The sequence below is a fragment of the Panthera tigris genome, chromosome B3 (assembly GCF_018350195.1).
Source record: "Panthera tigris isolate Pti1 chromosome B3, P.tigris_Pti1_mat1.1, whole genome shotgun sequence".
Taxonomy (NCBI): domain Eukaryota; kingdom Metazoa; phylum Chordata; class Mammalia; order Carnivora; family Felidae; genus Panthera; species Panthera tigris.
In genome coordinates this window covers 47,838,786-47,857,753 of record NC_056665.1, presented here as the reverse complement: position 1 = coordinate 47,857,753, position 18,968 = coordinate 47,838,786, and the positions used below count along the sequence as shown (strand labels likewise).

Sequence of the window (18,968 nt, the reverse complement as noted above, 5' to 3'; positions counted from 1 at the left end):
TATGAATTCTTTATTGGTAAATAATTCCTGAGGCACTTAAACAATACAACTTTTATTAAAAGAAATTAATAGCATCAAAACTGTTTATATCTATATTTAATATAGCTAAAATAAACAAATGTTCAATATTTAAAATATACATATGTATGAGGAAATATATATATAAAATATAACAACTGCATTATTGGCCCCCATCATTTTTAATGTTACCTTTACCCAAAGAGACTACATTAATGGTTAAGTGGCTATTATGTATTTGACGTACAAACATGTAACTTTAAAACCTGTTTTAAGGTCTGCAAGAAGAGGTTCTTCCAATTCTTTACACTTTAAAATTCACAATCATTAAGATAATATTAATAATAAATATCCCAAAGTAAGACAGAGGATATAATAATGTCTAATGGTCTGAACAACAGCCAAATTAAAAAGCTATAAATAGGCAGCTATAAAGAAATCCATAGAGAATTCCAGGGAATCTCTTGGAGTTCTTAACAAAACAAAGCAAACACTAAACAACAGTTTTCAAAAAAAGAATATAAAAATAGACATCATAAAATAGACATCTGTAAATCTGGAGAACATAAAACCAAGCTACCAAAATTAAATTTTTTTTAATTCAAAAATCTGAGAATTGGTATTGCTAAAACTCTATAATAAAGTTAGCACTGAGTAATATATTTTAAATGATAGAAAAATAACTGCAATTTGGAACATAAGTTTAGAGACCTGTTGTTCCAAGGACATAAAAATAACCATGGTTTCCTAACAACCAGAGAGCTTTTGTATTCCTTGGACTGCATTCATGCTAGATAAAGATTAAAAGGTAGCAGCCAAAATGACTACACTTCAACTTGGATGTTGAAGCACTTATCTGAATGGGTTTTCTTGGCCACAAGTGACCCACAAGCCTAAGATCAAGAGCCAAGCCCCCAGTGGGAAGTTGTGCTCAATTTGGTGGGCTTAAAACCATCTCTGGCTAAATCAGCATCAGCCTTACGGGAGGCCAGCCATGAAGGAAGGGAGTCTCCCCAAAATCTGATTTCTTGAGACCACAACCTAGAGCAGGTCCCACAGTCAAATTATTCACATTCCTTGGAAAGAGAGAACAGGCATCAGTTGTGTCCATCGAAGGGGGACACTGTCCAGGTGTACCCTGGACATTTTTTGAAATCTCTGGGCTGCCTCTGCATCTGAAAAATAAGAAAAATAGTACAATGACAGACAACAGATGAGGAAAAAGACAATCATCTGGCCTAAAAGCTTAAGACTTATAAGAAATTAAGAAAGCAGACAAAACAGACAAAAAGACAAACAGCTATATCATTTAGAATGTATTATTCTGAAGGCAAGTACAGCAGAGAAAAACGCAAATTATTTTAAGCAAAGTAAGAAATGACCGTAGCAACAAAAGTTATTTTTGGAGAGAGCCAACTGGGAGAAAAAAAAAAACAAAAAACATATGTTAAGATATGTCAACCTGACACAAAGATAAGGTGGAATAAGAATCTAGTCCCATTTGAAGCTGAAAATTGCTGAATAATGAGAGCTAGTGTCATGAACTTGGCTGCTTAACTGCCTTTGTGTAAGAAAACATCTCAGAACTTTGAACTTAGGAAATTCCAACTTGTCTTGCACCAGGTCACGAGCTCCAAAGAGCAGGAACCTATTTCAACAAGCAGCTTTAAAAAAAAAAACAAACAAACAAAATACTTTAATATTTTTCATTTCTATTAATGATACATTTTAAAATGCAATAGTGCTAAAATCCATCAAATTAAATTGCACTGAATTAAAAATTAAACTTACTCAGAAAGATGTTCAGAAGTTGGGATACAAACAGAAACTGAAATTAGAAGAAAAGTTTTATATTTAAAATGGCATATGAAATATGAGTGAGAATAACGATTTAGTAAAGAGCTCATATTGTAGCTGACCAAAAATACTGGGACAAATTTCAAAAATCCAAAGTAATGCAATTATAAATACGTACCTTTCTCTATTACAACTTGACAAGTATGAGTTTCATGTTGACGTAAGTGTGTGGCCATATTATCTAAGCCAGAAACATCAGCTATGAAATCACAATTAAGGCACACTAGAGTAATGCCCCTATAAAAAAAAAAAAGGAAACAGTATAAAAGAAAAGGTTTTCATCTTTTATAAAAATCCATATACAAGTTCAATGATTACTTTTCTATAATTTGCTTTTTATGTCATAACTGTCACTCCCATTTTTATTATAGAAACTTGATATAACTGAAATGATTCTCTAGAAAATGGAAAAGCCATATTCAAGTTATACTACTATTTATTTACAGAAAGTATTTTTGCTTTATAAACGTTTTTTAATGTTTGTTTATTTTTGAGAGAGAGAGAGAGAGAGAGAGAGAGAGAGCAGGGGAGGGGCAGAGAGAGAGGGAGACACAGAAGCCGAAGCAGGCTCCAGGCTCTGAGCTGTCAGCACAGCGCCTGATGCAGGGCTCAAACTCACAAACCATGAGATCATTACCTGAGCCAATGTTGGATGCTCAACCGACTGAGCCACCCAGGCACCCCTGCTTTATAAACTTTTACAGTTCATGTCAGTTGCTAAAACCTGGGTGACAAGAGATCTATAGCCCAACCTTGGCTCTACTAACAACATGTGTCTCTTCAATAAGTCACAATCTATTTGTGCCTCTGCTCATCTGCAATGCAAGCATACAGTATTCATTCACTTAATGTATGTTTACTAAGGCTTCTTGATACATACTGTAATATTATACTGTATTGTGATTATAATAATGACCAAAAATATAGTCTGTGCTCTGAAAGAGTTTATAATCTAGTGTTTCACTTAGGTGATGAAAAAATTAGAAAAGAAACATTAAGGCTTTAAAAACAGATCATGTTGTAGCTGCCATCAATTGTGTACCATATGTTAAAGGTATTGCCACTATTCTCATTTAACGCTGTATTAACTAAAGTAGTTAATTCACCATAAAAGTGCAAAGCTTGAGGTACTTAGTATATCAGCACTGGCAACTGGTCCACTTGCTGGAGCCAAAATTATGAGTTCCCCTAAGAAAACCTCACTGGGTGTTGTAGTTCCTAAATGAAATCTGTAATGATTACAAATTTTCAAAAATATTAGGAAAGAATTCTCAAAGCCATTGATACTTTTTGTTGAATAATTTTTATACTCATTGGATCAAACTGTGTAGCATTTGCTATTTGAAGTATTTAAACACAATTGGCATATTGTAGGATGTGACACTGGCCTTAAGATTTAAATTGTGTTTAAACGTCTGATTTTTTGTTGAAAGGTATTCTAAAATATTATTAAGCCTGCAAATATATGGAAGTGTTTCAGAGAATTTAGAAAACCACTATATGCTTAATTTATTATATTTACTAGAATTAAGCACTTGGGATCTTGTGTGTCAAGCATTTGAAGTGCTGTTTAAAAAAATCAAATATATTAAAAGTATAAATGATGTTAAGTTGTTAACAAACCTGAACTATAAATGGGACTGTTTAAAAAATTTATTCAACTTAAATGAACTTTTTATCAAACATTAATTAAAAGCTCTCTTGAAAGTGATTATTAAAATGTACTAGGGGCACCTGGGTGGCTCAGTTGGTTGAGCCTGTGACTTTGGCTCAGGTCATGACCTCATGGCCTGTGAGTTTGAGTCCCGCTTCAGGCTCTGTGCTGACAGCTTAGAGCCTGGAGTCTGCTTTGGATTGTGTCCCTCTGTCTCTGCCCCTCCCCCATTCACACTGTGTCTCTCCCTCTCCCTCTCTCTCTCAAAAATAAACATTAAAAAATTTTTAAAAAGAGTACTAGATTTCCAAATGGAATATTTTAAAGTTAAACTTAAAAGCTTAAGGGAAGTTAAGATTTAAATACTTTAATAACCAATTATATAGTCTTCTCTATTAAACTACCCTTCCAGAAACTAAAAGCAGTCTCAATGGTAAGCAGTAGCTAAATTACTCTTCCACTAGTTATAGTTACTGGGACCTTCACTAAACAAGGATTCTTAATTAGAATTTGTAATCAAACTTCTTGATCTGGGAAGACGTGGGGAATGGGACTACTATATTTGAGTCATCAGTAAAGAAGGCTGGTCTGCACTGAGAAAAGAAAATGGAACACAAGTCCAGAGAAAATATTAAAGACAAGATCATCCTGCCTCAGCAACTCAGACTAGAGAGAAGCAATGTTAGCAATTGGTAGCTTTCTATTTCCCTCATTTGTTCTGGTTCCACCTCCTCCTCTTATGGGTTCATGAGATTCTTTGGAATCCTGCTTATAAGTTATTTTTGCTTAGGTAAAAAAAAAAAATAGATTATGTGATGTGATCATTGTTACCGTCAATCTATCAACAAAGCATAAATACAGTCTTGAAGTTCATCACATAACTTAATAAATTTAAGTGTTTTACCAATATACAAATACAAACAAATAACATACCTTAGATTGACTTATCTGAAGCTCTACTCTAACAATGTGATGTGTATTTACACCTAGATGTCATATTAGGACATTAAAACTGACCTTTATTAAAATCATGTACTTCCTTCCCAAATTAATTTCTCCTGACTTGTCTTTCTTATGATGTTTCCTCTAATAGTAAAACTCAAACTATAGTTATCTCTGTCTCTTCTTCCTTAAAATAATAAGTATGGCAAGGATTTTATAATATTTATTATTTATACTGTGCCAAGCTAACAATTTTAGACATACATCTACCATCTTATCTAAATATTTTAACAACCCAAAAAGGCAGGTGCTAGAATTTATCATCTTTTTATAAAGTTAGCTTAGTAAACTACCAAGGATATAGACCAGTAAAGGTAAAGACTAGGTTTGAAACTGAGCACTTTGATTCCAGAGCCCATAGTCTCAAAGACAATATAATACTGCCTCATCATTTTAACTAACTAAATTGTTCATAACTACAATTGCCCCAATCTGTAGGATTCATGCATCTATAACTCATCCTATTGTTAAATCTTCCTTATCACTTGATTCTATATAAAGTATCAACGGTTCTCCAATGTTCTCCAACTTACGTCCAAGTTCCTTAACCTTATTTTCAACACTTTTATAATTTGGCTCTAGGCTTAAAACTACTGCTCAAGACTTCTTTCCTTATTACCATTATCTGAACTTCATGCTCCATCCATTTACTACTAGCTATTCCCTCTGTATGCCTTGTACTTTCTCATTTCTGCACCTTATTCACACTATTCCTTCTAACTCGAATGCCTCTGTGCACCTTCTATCAGTATAAATATTCATTCCTTAAAGCCAAGTACACCTAACATCTATGCAGATATTTCCAAGTAAAACAACCACTCTCTCCTTTGGGAAAAAAAAAAAAAAAAGACTCTACTGAACTTAACAAAAACCTCCTTGATTTATTATAGTTTTGTATGTTCATGCCTTATCTCCCCCCCCAATAAACTGTACATTCCCTAAAGGCTGGTTCCAAGACTAATTCATCACTGTCCTCTTCATAGGACCTGCTATATTATGTACCTGGTAGATGTATCATAAATAGCTAAAGAGTGACTATTCCAATCTAATAAAAGACTAATTACAAAAACTACTGTTCTACAATTATAAGTATGCTATGTCCATTCACAGAAATTGACCATTTTCAATTTGAGACCTATTCCAGTTGAAAGAAAAGTATTCCAGATCTTTAAAATCATATAGTTCATTTAAAACACATACGCACAATTGAGCTTGAAACATTATGGTAAAAATCAAACTTAGGGGATCTGGGTGGTTGCGTCAGTTAATCATCCAACTCCTGATTTCAACTCAGGTCATGATCTCATAGTTGTGGGAGGTTCTGTGCTCTCAGCACAGAGCCTGCTTGGGATTCTCTTTCTCCCCCCCTCTCTCTCTCTGCCCCTTCCCTGCTCATGTACACTCTCCTCTTTCTCTCTCTCTCTCAAAATAAATAGATAAAAACTTAAAAAAAATCAAACTAAAATCTCATCTTTTGAAAAAAGCCCTTTTTATTCTTATAAAAATTTTTAGTAAGGGCAACATGTAATATAATCTTAATCTATTTCCTTGAATTCAGTAAATGTTTTAAAATCTGTACTAATGCATTTTAAAAGCTGAATCAAAATTTTCTCTCCCTGTGAGCCACTGATCCCTATATAATAGATGGGGCCTATTCTGTTCATATAAATCTGTTATATAAGACTTATATGACTGTTCATATAAGTCATTCTCAACATATACATTAACTTATTCAACAAATATTTACTGAGTGCCTACCATGTGCCAGGCACTAATCAATTCCTGGCAGTGACAAAAATCCAAACCTCACATATTCTAGTGAGAGCACACAGAAAAATTTAAAAGTAAAGTATACAGTATGTCAGATGATAAAAGATGATCTGAATGAAAATGAGCATAAAAAGGAGATAGGGAGTGCTGGGGTAAGGCACAGGGAGAAGATATAATCTAAAAATCAAGCGGTCAAGGAAAGGCTCAGAGTTGCAACCCAAAGGAGACAACAGACTAATACATCTGGGGAGTGAAACTAGTCATAGGAACCAGTAAGTACAAAGATCCTGAAACATAATATCATCCCTTTTTCTACCTTTTCCACTAAGTCAAAGCACCAAAACAAGTACTGGCTAACTTTATCTCTATATATTAGCTTGGTGCAGCAAAGACACTGATATTCCAAGTAGCAATGGCAACATGAACAAAATAAAGAACAAGAGAGTCCAAATGCTTCAAAAGAATATTAAAAAAAATGGTGCTCAGTGGATTCTGAGTTAAGTGTGTAGTACAATCAAAATGAATTATCAATATCTTTAGAAATACTCATCAACAGTTCTTTCTACATGGTAAGCAAGTTGTGCACTTATCTTTATTTGAAAAAGGAAAAATAAGAATTATGAAGCTACATAGTAATTTCAAGAATTCCAGTGGTTTAAGAAATTTACTTCAAAACTAAAAAAGTGTTAGTCACTTTACTAGGTATCTTAGGTTATCTTTTTAATAATCAAATATTGTTGGACAGCCTTATTTTTGTTCTCATTTTATAATATAAATGAATGAAGATATAACTTGTCACCACTGAAATTTAGCAAGAGAATATAGGCTAATCATACCTCTAATCTAAGGACATAATGAATAGAACTCTCCAATGTCCAGTAGCAATCATTTAGATTTCTAAATCGGGCATTCTGATATCAGGTTTAAAAATAGGACAACCATAATAAGATACCACTTCAAACCCACTAGGATGGCTGTAACCAAAAAGAGGTAATAACAAGTGTTGGCAAAGATGTGAAGAAATTGGAACCTTCATACATTTCTCATGGGAATGTAAAATAGTAAAGGTACTTTGTAAAACAGTTTGGCAGCTCCTCAAAGGTGCAACACAGAGTGACCATATAGCCCAGAAATTCTAATCCTACATATACACTAAAGAGAAATGAAAACACAAATCCAGACAAAAACTTGTACACAAATGTTTATAGCAACAATATTCATAATGGCTTCAAAGTTAAAATAACCTTAATAAACAAACTATGGTAGATCCATACAATGGGGTATTATACAGCAATTTAAAAAGTGAAGTACTGAAATGCTACAACATGGATGAATCTTGAAAATATGTTAAATGGAAAAAGCCAATCACAAAGGATCACATATTGTGTCATTCCATTTATATGAAATGTCCACAATACACAAATCTATAGAGACAAGAGTTATATTAGTGGTTGCTTAGGGATGGGAATAGTTGGAAGGAAATGGGAATGACTATAAATGGGTACAGAGTTCCTTTTTTGGAATGACCACAATGTACTAAAAGTAACTGTGGTGATGGCTGCACAACTCTGTGAATACACTAAGAACTGTTAATTGTACAATTTAAAGGCATGAATTACATGGTATATGAACTATATTTCAATAAAGATGTCATATACATCACACATAGTTGAAGTTCTACAATTTTTCAATAGAATTTAAAAAGATCAACTAGTTACCTGAGATCTTCTGAATGCTTCTTAAAAATACAAAACCTTTTACTTGGACGATTACTATGAAAGCTGGAGAGACAAAGCAAATTTTATTAATTTTATTATACAGTAAGTCATATTAATTTATAGCTTTATTATCAAGCCTATACTTAAGTTTCTAGTTTTGAACAAAAGATCATGATATAAGTAACAAAATAATGCTTATCATCACTGTTTAATTCAACATTTTATCTTAAATTCCACTTTATCTATTTATTTTTAATGACACATATTTCTCTAAGCATATTCTTGTATGACCACTACTTCACCATTACATAAAAAAAAAAAAAAAAAGGAAATACGCAAGAATTTTTTTAAAAAGTAAAGCACATCAAACCAGTTTTTTTCATCTGTTACAGAAGAGTTGAAAAAAACTGGTTTGATGTGCTTTACTTTTTAAAAAAATTCTTGCATATCTGTTACAGAAGAGTTGAAGACACTTAAATGTCTGCAAATAACATTTTTGTATAATATGAATCATTGTCAATAATCATTTTAAAGTCATTTTCCAATCTTAACATGCCTGTCTCAGGGGAGGGGGAGTAAAATCCAAATGATCTTTGAAGTAAACAGTCCTTCAGCTAAATGCCACTCTTTACCATTTGTGAAATCAAACATTTAAAGAGTTCCTTGCAATTACTAGTAGAGGTTTTTTTTAAAAAAACAAATTTAAGCAGAACCCTAGAACTAAAATAATGCTTCCCCTAAACACAAAACAGAGAACCACTAACCATACTTTGTACACACGATAATAGCTTTCATATACCCTTTTAAATCTGGTAAAGAAAGCTTTCCTGTATTAGAAACCAGGATTAGCTTAGCACAGTATTACTGAAAAGTCGTAGACTAATAACATCAGCATCACCCAGGAGATTATTTAAAAATGCAAAGTCTTGTAACCCCCACAAACCTAAGTGAATTGATCTCTGGCAGAGGGGCCCACTAGAATCCATTTTAACAAGGTTTTCCGGTGATTCTTATTTATGCAAGCTAAACATCGAGAAGCAGTAGCCCCAGTAGCCATCATCCACGTCAATGGTCACTCTCAAATACAAGGTAACCATCACCAACACAGTATGTATGTATGGGAAAAGAAATATACTGTCACTAGCTATAATCCCCAGAAAATATCTTCAGAAGACTTCTAACAGTCATTTCTTCAATTTGAGGATAAATACTATTAAAGAGTTTATAAATTCAAGACAACATCACAAAAATAATTGGGTTTTTTGTAGAACACAGTGGGTTAGAAAACACTGAAATTACATGCAAAAATTTGTGCACATATACTGTGCTTCTTCAGAAGAATAAATCCAAGATTTATCTGATTCCCAAAGAATGTGAATCAAATAAGCTACTTTTTAATGAGATTTAAAAGTTACTTTTAAAAGCTATTTTTTCTTTCTCCTCAAACAGACTATTTTGGTTTTATTTATTTGGTAAGAGGAGAGGAAAAGATTACATTTTAGGGTCTTTTTGATGGCTTCCATTTCTGTATATAACTTGTACCTTATTAAAATGTTGGTAATTTTATAATTCTAGTTGTCTGAATCCAGTTTTTTTTGTTTTATTTTTTTAATGTTTATTTATATTTGATGGAGAGAGAGAGTGCACAAGCAGGGAAGGGGCAGGGAGAGAGATGGAGACAGAATACGAAGCAGGCTCCAGGCTTTGAGCTGTCAGCACAGAGCCTGACGCGGGGTTCAAACCCATGAGCTGTGAGTTCATGACCTGATGCGAAGCCGGACGCTTAACCGACTGAGCCACCCACGTGCTACTGAATCCAGTTTTAATTTAGAGTTCCCTATCTATGTAAAAGCTTATCAAGTCTCTTTATTTACATTTATTACATAAATTCCATTCTTTATTATTATCCCTGTATTATAGAAATGGAAAAGTGGATCCATATAGCTCACAAAAAGGAAAAGAAAAAAAAAATAACAATCCTTCTCCTTCCTATTAGATCTGCATAAAGTTAATAACAATATAGAAGTCTAAGAAAAGAGAAAAAAGTTAAAATTTTAAAAACAATATAGTAAAAACAGGTTAAAATCTAGATTCTAAAAGTTCACTACCTAGTTATACGACTGTATATAATTATCAAAACTCATTAAGCTATTCTCTAAAAATAAGTGAATTTTATTGTGTATAAATTATACCTCAATAAGGCTAGAGGGAAAAAACTCCCTTTGACATTTTCTTAATAATCTTAATTCAGTCTAATAACAATTTGTTTCTGATGAAACACAAAAGGAGCATCAACAATACTGATGGTATGTCTACAATTTAAGACCCTAGACTAGAGGTTGATGATACAAAAAGAAAGAGGGCAAGTTGTCTGCCCTATAAGTGAAGGTCCAAGGGGACAGTGGGGGGAAAGGGGAAAAAGTCAAACAGCAGCTGGCACAGAATAAATGCCTAATAAATGGTTAAATGAATGAATACATATTTACTAATAATTATAAACATTAATAGTGACACATATGAAATTTTGTGGCTACCTGAAGGAAAAATGCAGATATATGCAATAGAAACCAGCTAACAATTAGGAGTTCATTTCAGTTAAGAAGGTCACTACTGCCTTGCTCCAGGCAAAACAGAGAGCAAGATACAGAGGGATTTTCAAGAAAATAAGCATTAAAGGAGCTGAAAAGGTGGTTAGAAATTAAATATTGAAAGGTCTCATATTCTCTAAAAAATTTGAACTTCATAACTACTAATGTTAGGAAGGCAAAGGATTATAGGCCAAAAAAGACCTGACCAGATATGCCTACTGCAGCAACAGAAGAAAGGAAAAATTGGAAAAAATGTGTGTGGTGGGAGGACGGTTTGTGGACAAGACATCAATTATGATGCTATCACAATTATGCAACTGTTCTTCTAATGACTATTATTTAATGCCAATAAATCTATACAAAGTATATAATGAACTCAAGCATATCTTATAAAAATTAATTCAGTACTGTCTTCCTCACTGTATATTTCTTTTTCCTTGGAAAAATTTTAAATCATCCTGTAAAGCCTAAGTGAAATGTCCTTTATAGAATACCTCCCCTTATTTCTTGCTTAAAGAACTCATTCTTACCTTCTCCGTGCTCCTATAGTCATTTGTTTACCACATTTAGTTAGGTAAATTATCTCTATCCTACTAAACTGTGAAAATTAAAGGCAAGGACTTTATCCATAATACCTAACAATGGCAACTCAGAAATAATAACAGCTATAATTACTTGAATATCTCCTAAGCAAAAATCATTTTATTAAGCACTTTAAGTACATTTTCTGTAATTATCACAATGACTTTATTTTCAAAAAAAGGAAACTGGGAGTCAGGTTAAGTAATTTGCCCAAAGTCAAACAGGTAATAAATAATTGGTGAAGCTTGGATTCAAATCCAGATTTGTCTCATTCTTCACCACCAGTTTGCCATACGTCTTAGCAAACAGTAAACTGTGCTAGAAAAAGAGATAAACACTTATGTCCATTAACTTAATTCTATTACATGTAGAGAAGAAGCCTTCATATATATAATGTTGGGGAATAATAACATTATCATATGGTAATTTATTTCTTTTTCAGGTGACTTCAATTGCTACTTAAAAGCTATAAGCAAATAAGGTGCAGTAACTTAAACAACCAAACACAAGTAACAGTACTTTTTTAAAAAATCAGTTAAAAATTACACGTTTAATGATGCTCTTCTTCAAAAGTCTTATTTCAAATATACTCCAAATGCATCAAGATTTTTTAATATCCTTTTTTGAGATTTTATTTAGAGCCTTTTATAATTACAACAAATAATAATTATGACTTACTATTCCTACTGTGCTAGGTGACATGGTGAATACAAAGAGCCCCTTCTTCTCAAAGAAACAATACAGACACAAATATAATAAAAGGCAGGATAAATGAATGGTATACAGCTGAAAGTGAGGAACGATCCCTGTGAGTGGTTGTGGTGATCAGATACTCCAAAAAAAGAAGGTAAACAGAAAAGAAGAACAGGAACATTCTAAAGACTAACAAAGAATAAGGAGACACAAATGTCAAAAATGAGATTTGCAATAAACTTTATTTTGGGGAAGAGTAGTCAATTTATGGAGATGGGAGTCTTTAAAGAATGGATTGGGGCAGATATGAGACCAGAGGGAAAAAGACGAATTAAGAGTACAGACGTGATATAGGATAGAGATTAAAAGTCCTCATCCTCTAGAGACTGTGAAGCTTCTGTACATAGAGAATTCAAGCCTATAATATGAATTCACACTGGGTAGAGGTAATGGTGGGACCATTCAATGGGAGATACCTAAGGCAGTGAACAAGGCAAGTGTACCAGTACATAAAAAGGAAAAGAGACTTACCAAACCCTAAAAGTGGCAATGGAAGCTTTTAGTTCCATAAGAGACCAGCAATGAGTAGGAGCTCAGTATGTGATGATGATGAAGAGTAGGATTGGGCTCATTGGGAACTGGAAAATGGGTATGAGGGAGTTAGGCTAATTGGCAATGTTTTGGAAGAGAATGGATTTAGAGGTTTATAGGACAGGTAGGAAGCCTATGACAAATGGAAGAGGGAAGGGTGGAATGATGCTTGGTTTAACAAAACAGAACATAACACACAACCAACACCGCAAAAATACAAACAATAATAAGAGAATATTAAGAGCAATTATATGTCAACAAATTGGGCAATCTCAAAGAAATGGACAAACTCCTAGAAAAATATAAAATACCAAAACTGAAACAGGAAAAAGTACAATATTTGAACAGACCCATAACCACTAAAGAAATTGAATCCGTAATCAAAAATCTCCCAATAAACAAGAGTCCTGGGCCACATGGCTTCCCAGGGGAATTCTACCAAACACTTAAAAGAGAGTTAATAGCTATTCTTTTGAAGCTGCTACAAAAATAGATACGGAAAGAAAACTTCCAAACGCATTCTATGAGGCCAGCATTACCTTGATTCCAAAACCAAACACCCCACTAAAAAGGAGAATTACAGACCAATTTCCCTGATGAACACAGATACAAAAATTCTCAGCAAGATACTAGTAAACCGAATGCAACCACAATTTAAAAGAATTAGTAGCCATAATCAAGTCGGATTTATTCCTGGGCTGCAGGGGTGGTTCAATATTCACAAATAAAACACAGTGATGCATCACATTAATGAAAGAAAGGATAAGAACCACATGACGCTCTGGATACAGAAAAAAGCACTTGACAAAATACAGCATCCTTTCATGATAAAAACCAGAAATAGAAAAACAGAAAAAATAGAAAGTAGGTATATAAAGGCCATATATGAAAGACCCACCACTAATATCATCCTCAATGTGGAAAAACCAGAGCTTTCTCCCTAAGGTCAGGAACATGACAGGGATGTCTACTCTCACCACTTTGTTCAACATAGTGCTGGAAGTCCTAGCTTAAGCAATCAGACAACAAAAAGAAAAAGAAGGCATCCAAATCGGCAAGGAAGAAGTCAAACTTTCACTCTTTGCAGATGACATGATATTCTACATGGAAAACCTCAAAGACTCCACCAAAAAACTGCTAGTACTGATACATGAATTCAGCAAAGTCGCAGGTTATAAAATCAACATACAGAAATTGGTTGCATTTCTATACACCAATAATGAAACAGCAGAAAGAGAAATCAAGGAATCAATCCAATTTACAACTGCACCAAAAACCATAAAATACCTAGGAGTAAACCTAGCCAAAGAAGTAAAAGATCTGTATGCTGAAAACTATACAAAGCTTATGAAAGAAACTGAAGAAGATACAAAGAAATGGAAAAACATTCCATGCTCACGGACTGGAAGAACAAATACTGTCAAGATGTCTATAGTACCCAAAGCAATCTACACATTCCTTTCATTCCCTATCAAAATAACACCATCATTCTTCACAGAGTTAGAACAAACAATTATAAATTTGTATGGAACCAGAAAACGCAAAATAGCCAAAGTAATGTTGAAAAAGAAAACCAAAGCTGGAGGCATCCCAATTCTGAACTTCAAGCCATATTACAAAACTATAATCATCAAGACAGAAAGGTATTAGAACAAAAACAGACACATAGATCAATGGAATAGAACAGAGAACCCAGGAATGGACCCACAAATGTATGGCCAACTAATCTTTGACAAAGCAGAGAAGAACATCCAATGGAAAAAAGACAGTCACGTCAGCAAATGGTGTTGGGAAAACTGGACAGAGACATGTAGAAGAATGAATATGGGCCACTTTCTTACACCATAAACAAAAATAAACTCAAAATGGATGAAAGACCAAAATGTGAGACAGGAAACCATCAAAATCCTTCAGGAGAAAACAGGCAGCAACCTCTTTGACCTTAGTCACAGCAACTTCTTACTAGACATGTCTCTGGAGGCAAGGGAAACAAAAGCAAAAATGAACTATTGGGACCTCATCAAAACAACAAGCTTCTGCACAGCATAAAAAACAATCAACAAAACTAAAAGACAACCAACAAAATGGGAGACAATAATTGCAAATGACATATTGGATAAAGGGTTAGTATCCAAAATCTATAAAGAACTTCTCAAACTCAACATCTAAAAAACAAATAATCCAGTGAAGAAATGGGCAAAAAAATGAACAGATACTTCTCTAAAGAAGACTTCCACTGGGCAAACAGACACATGAAAAGATGCTCAACATCACTCTTCATCAGGGAAATACAAATCAAAACCACAATGAGATACCACCTCACACCTGTCAGAATGGTTAAATGAACAACTCAGGAAATAAAGATGTCAGCAAGGATGTAGAGAAAGGGGAACGCTTTTGTACTGTTGGTGGGAATTGGTGCAAATTGGTGCAGTCACCCTAGAAAACAGTATGGAAGTTCCTCAAAAAATTAAAAACAGAGCTATCCTATGACCCAGCAATTTTGCTAGTAGGTATTTATCCAGAGGATACAAAAATGCTGATTTGAAGGGGCACATGCACCCCAATATTTATAGCAGCACTATTAACAATAGTCAAATTATGGAAAGAGCCCAAATGTCCATTGACTGATGAATGGAATAAAATGTGGTATATGGGGCACCTGGGTGGCTCAGTCGGTTGGGCGTCCAACTTTGACTCAGGTCATGATCTCACAGTTCGTGGGTTCAAGCCCCGCATCAGGCTCTGTGCTGACAGCTTGTAGTCTGCTTCAAATTCTGTGTCTCCCTCTCTCTCTCTCTGCCCCTCCCCAGCTTGCTCTCTCTCTCAAAAAATAAATTAAAAAAAAATTTAAAAATTAAAAAAAAAAAAAAAGAAGATGTGGTATATGGTGATCCAAAAGAATGAAATCTTGCCATTTGTGACAATGTGGAACTATAGTATATTATGCTAAGGGAAGTAAGTCAGTCAGAGAAAGACAAATATCCTATTATTTCACTCACAGGTGGAATTTAAAGAAACAAAACAGATAAACATAGGGCAAAGGAAGGAAAAATAAGATAAAAACAGAGAGGGAAGCAAACCATAGGAGACTTACATACAGAGAACAAACTGAAAGTTGTTGGAGGGATGATGGGTTGGGGAATGGATTAAATGGGTGATGGGTATTGAGGAGGGCACTTGTTGGGATGAGCACTGGGTGTTATATGTAAGAGATGAATCACTAAATTCTACTCCTGAAATCATTATTACACTACACGTTAACTAACTTGGATTTAAATACAATTAAAAAAAAAAACAGAAAATATTTTCGAATTTGGCCCCCTAGAAGTTTTGGGCAGAATTAAAGCCCCATTTGGGAAACCATGTATTTATTTGTCACAGGAAGAAGAGACATTCCACACAGAGGTATACCGAGGAAAAGGATGCCTGGGCCTGGTTTAGAGTAAATGGAACATAGGTGTGGACCATTGTAGTAGCTGGTCGGCAAAGCGGCAGAATGCAAAAAAGGGAGTCTCAAAAATCATGATGAGCACAGTGGCCAATCAAAATGATATCCTGAAAGAGTATTTGAGTGGTAGTCATGTGAATTCTGGACAGATGATAAAGGTTGGATCATTTGTGTTCTTTTGAGATGCTAGTGAGTCAAAGGTAAAAATACATATAAAATAATTAGAAACATAGAGTTGGACCTCAGGAAGACTAAGGATTAAAATTGGAAGATTTAGAGTTGAAAGGTAAAAGTGACAGTGGTTAAGTTACCAAGAAAGCAAATGTAAAGAAGATGAGTTAAAGGAAGACAAGACAATGAAATAGAGGAGTAGCCAAAAAGGAAGAAGAAAGATAGTGGTAATAATTTAACAGAAGCTAAAGAGAATACTTTCAAAAGTGAATGATGACGTCAAATACTCTAAAGAAGTCATGGAGTAGTACGAGTGAAAAAGTAAATAAACATGGTGATAAATAAAGACAAATAATCTTTTAAAGTGTCAGTGTCAGTTGGTACGGTGGGATGAGTTAAAAGGTAGAGAAATGAATCATAAATACGCTAGTAAACACTTCTTACAAATATTCATGGTAAGAGGAAGACAAAAAATAAGGATAGTAAGCAGTAGGGACAAATTTCCATCCAAAAAAAAAAAAAAAAAAAAGTACCTGAAAATGTTTATAAGCAAAAGAAATCTGGGAGAGAGAAGAGATGAAGTTGCAAGTTAACTGAACAAGACTGTGGAAGAATTAGAAGTCTGGAGAAGCGGAACATATCTGATTTCTGAGATCAATGACTAGATAAAAGTAACAAGAAAAAAATTTGAGGTTTTTAAAGATTAGTTAAAAGGATGACTTCCAACTGAGTACTTACTAGTAGGCCAGGTTAAGAACTAAGAGACTAAAATAAAATCTTTAGAATACATAAAAAGTTTAAATAAAAATTGTAGATAAAAATAAAGAAGTATTGAAAGAGAGAGAGACATGGGGCACCTGAGTGGCTCAGTTGGTTGAGCATCCGACTTCAGCTCAGGTCATGATCTTGCGGTTCGTGAGTTCAAGCCCCACATCGGGCTCTGTGCTGACAGCTCAGAGCCTGGAGCCTGCTTCGGATTTTGTGTCTCCCTCTCTCTCTGCCCTTCCCAATCTCTCTCTCTCTCAAAGATAAATAAACATTAAAAATTTAACAAAGAAAGAAAGAAGGAAAGAAAGAAAGAAAGAAAGAAAGAAAGAAAGAAAGAAAGAAAGAAAGAAAGAAAGAAAGAAAAATTTAAAATAAAAAGATAGGACCCAAAGTTAAAGCCTACAAAGTCAAACTTGATTGAATCAAATGCTGGTGAGTAGTCCAGAACTGAGCATAAACTTCAGGAGAGTAAAATGTCCGAGTCTCATGTTGGCCTTTATGCCAAGTGAGATGACTAAAAATATAAAGGATTTTAAAACAAAAACAAAGCAGCAATCAAACAGATGATCCTGCGAGTGAAATGGACTATAAAGTTAAATAGGTGCTGTTAGAATGAAAAAACGAGTCAAAGCTCCTTAAAGTCACAGGGTAACAGGAACTGGAAAGAAATGAACAGTGGCTATGATGAATGATGTAAGAAAGGGGGTACAAGAACTTAAAAGCTGATGTGAAGCACTGGCCATGAAGAAGTCCAGGTCCCATGAGGTCAAGCTAATTAATCATCAAAGGGGGGTGGGGCAGGGGGGAAGTGGGAGACAGGTGCTAAAACCATCAAGAAAGGTGGATGAATCCTTGAAAAGAGTGGCTGATAAATGACCAGAAAGTAACATAGAGGATATTTTATGATCTGTAAGAAAATCACTTTTATTAGTTATACTTCAATTCTAACTTAAAAAAAAAAAAAATGGAACAACTTCACTTTGAATAATCAAGCTAACTGCTCTATATCAAAACAATTTTTGACTATTCTTAAAAAAATAGAAATCCATTCTAAGGGATGCCCCTATTAATGAGACAAAAATGAAAGCAATGTGAGCTGTGAATACTTTCTCTGCATAGAGTAAATATTGGGTACTCAAAAGCCTAAGTTGAATGAATCAATAAAAAGGAGTTCCAACAGTGGCCTCGTGACTGGAATAACGTCTCATTTCACTAAATGAATACAAGAAGATGGTTGATGGATAGATGAACTGCTAAGACAATGGATTACAGACAAGGAGAGAGAGAGAAATAAGAATCAATAAGGCTCCTAACATCATCCTGGAGTCTCTTAAAGTGATTGCTTTAAAAAGAGTAATATTCATGAGAGTACATGTTTTGTAAATTTGTTTGGTAAATACATTTAAAACATTTGACCTTTTATATTTGAAAGTGACCATTTTTTTAAATTCTATAGGAAAAAAAAAATACCCATAGAGAAATCATTTCCCTTAACAAACCTATCCTTATTTCATTAGTCTAACCATTCATAAAATTTTAGTTCCAGTAATTTTGAGTTACTATGCTGGGAAAATAGTATATGGGGCATTATCCTAAAAGTTCCCTATTGCTAGATGTTTAGGTTCGAAGAGAAAAATTGGCTTCTAAAAGGATAACTGTTTTACAACGAACTTGCTGAACTATAATTGTAATTGGTAATTACAGATGTTTAACTCATCTTACCTCATCATATGATTTACATAGGCTTTGCTACAGCTAGTGTTGTATCTGCAAAAACTACAATGGACATACGTAGGAAAGTGGTTTGCAAAATCTTTTATTTCGGAACAACACTCAATGCACTTGTGAACTCCCCGACGATACCTTATGGAGATATAAAGAAAATGATATATATTTTAAAATAAAAATAATAAGGGAGGGCCTTATTAATATTCTGTTAATAGAGGCCAGTGTGTTTAAATTAACATGTAAACAGAGAGTTGTAATTTGAAAAATTTGTTATGGAACAACAGCTGTAATTAAGTGTAAACAATTTAACATAAGTCAATATTTTTCACTGGCATAAAAGGGATCAAATTAAGCAATACAAACATCACAAGATATAA

The 18,968-nt window shown here is 33.9% G+C and overlaps 1 protein-coding gene across 4 annotated transcripts in view; it reads right to left on the bottom strand.

Annotated features, from left to right (window-relative positions):
• ZNF280D (zinc finger protein 280D) overlaps positions 1-18,968 on the bottom strand; it is a 139,782-nt gene that overhangs the window by 44,281 nt on the left and 76,533 nt on the right. For 2 of the 4 annotated variants that reach the window (XM_042988791.1, XM_042988793.1), the window contains exons 16-19: positions 18,586-18,726; positions 8,020-8,082; positions 1,994-2,112; positions 1,810-1,846 (exon numbers count right to left, since the gene is read on the bottom strand). In XM_042988791.1, the coding sequence (XP_042844725.1) occupies positions 1,810-1,846; positions 1,994-2,112; positions 8,020-8,082; positions 18,586-18,726 (360 nt within the window). The other 2 variants (XM_042988790.1, XM_042988794.1) reach the window with 2 other exon arrangements.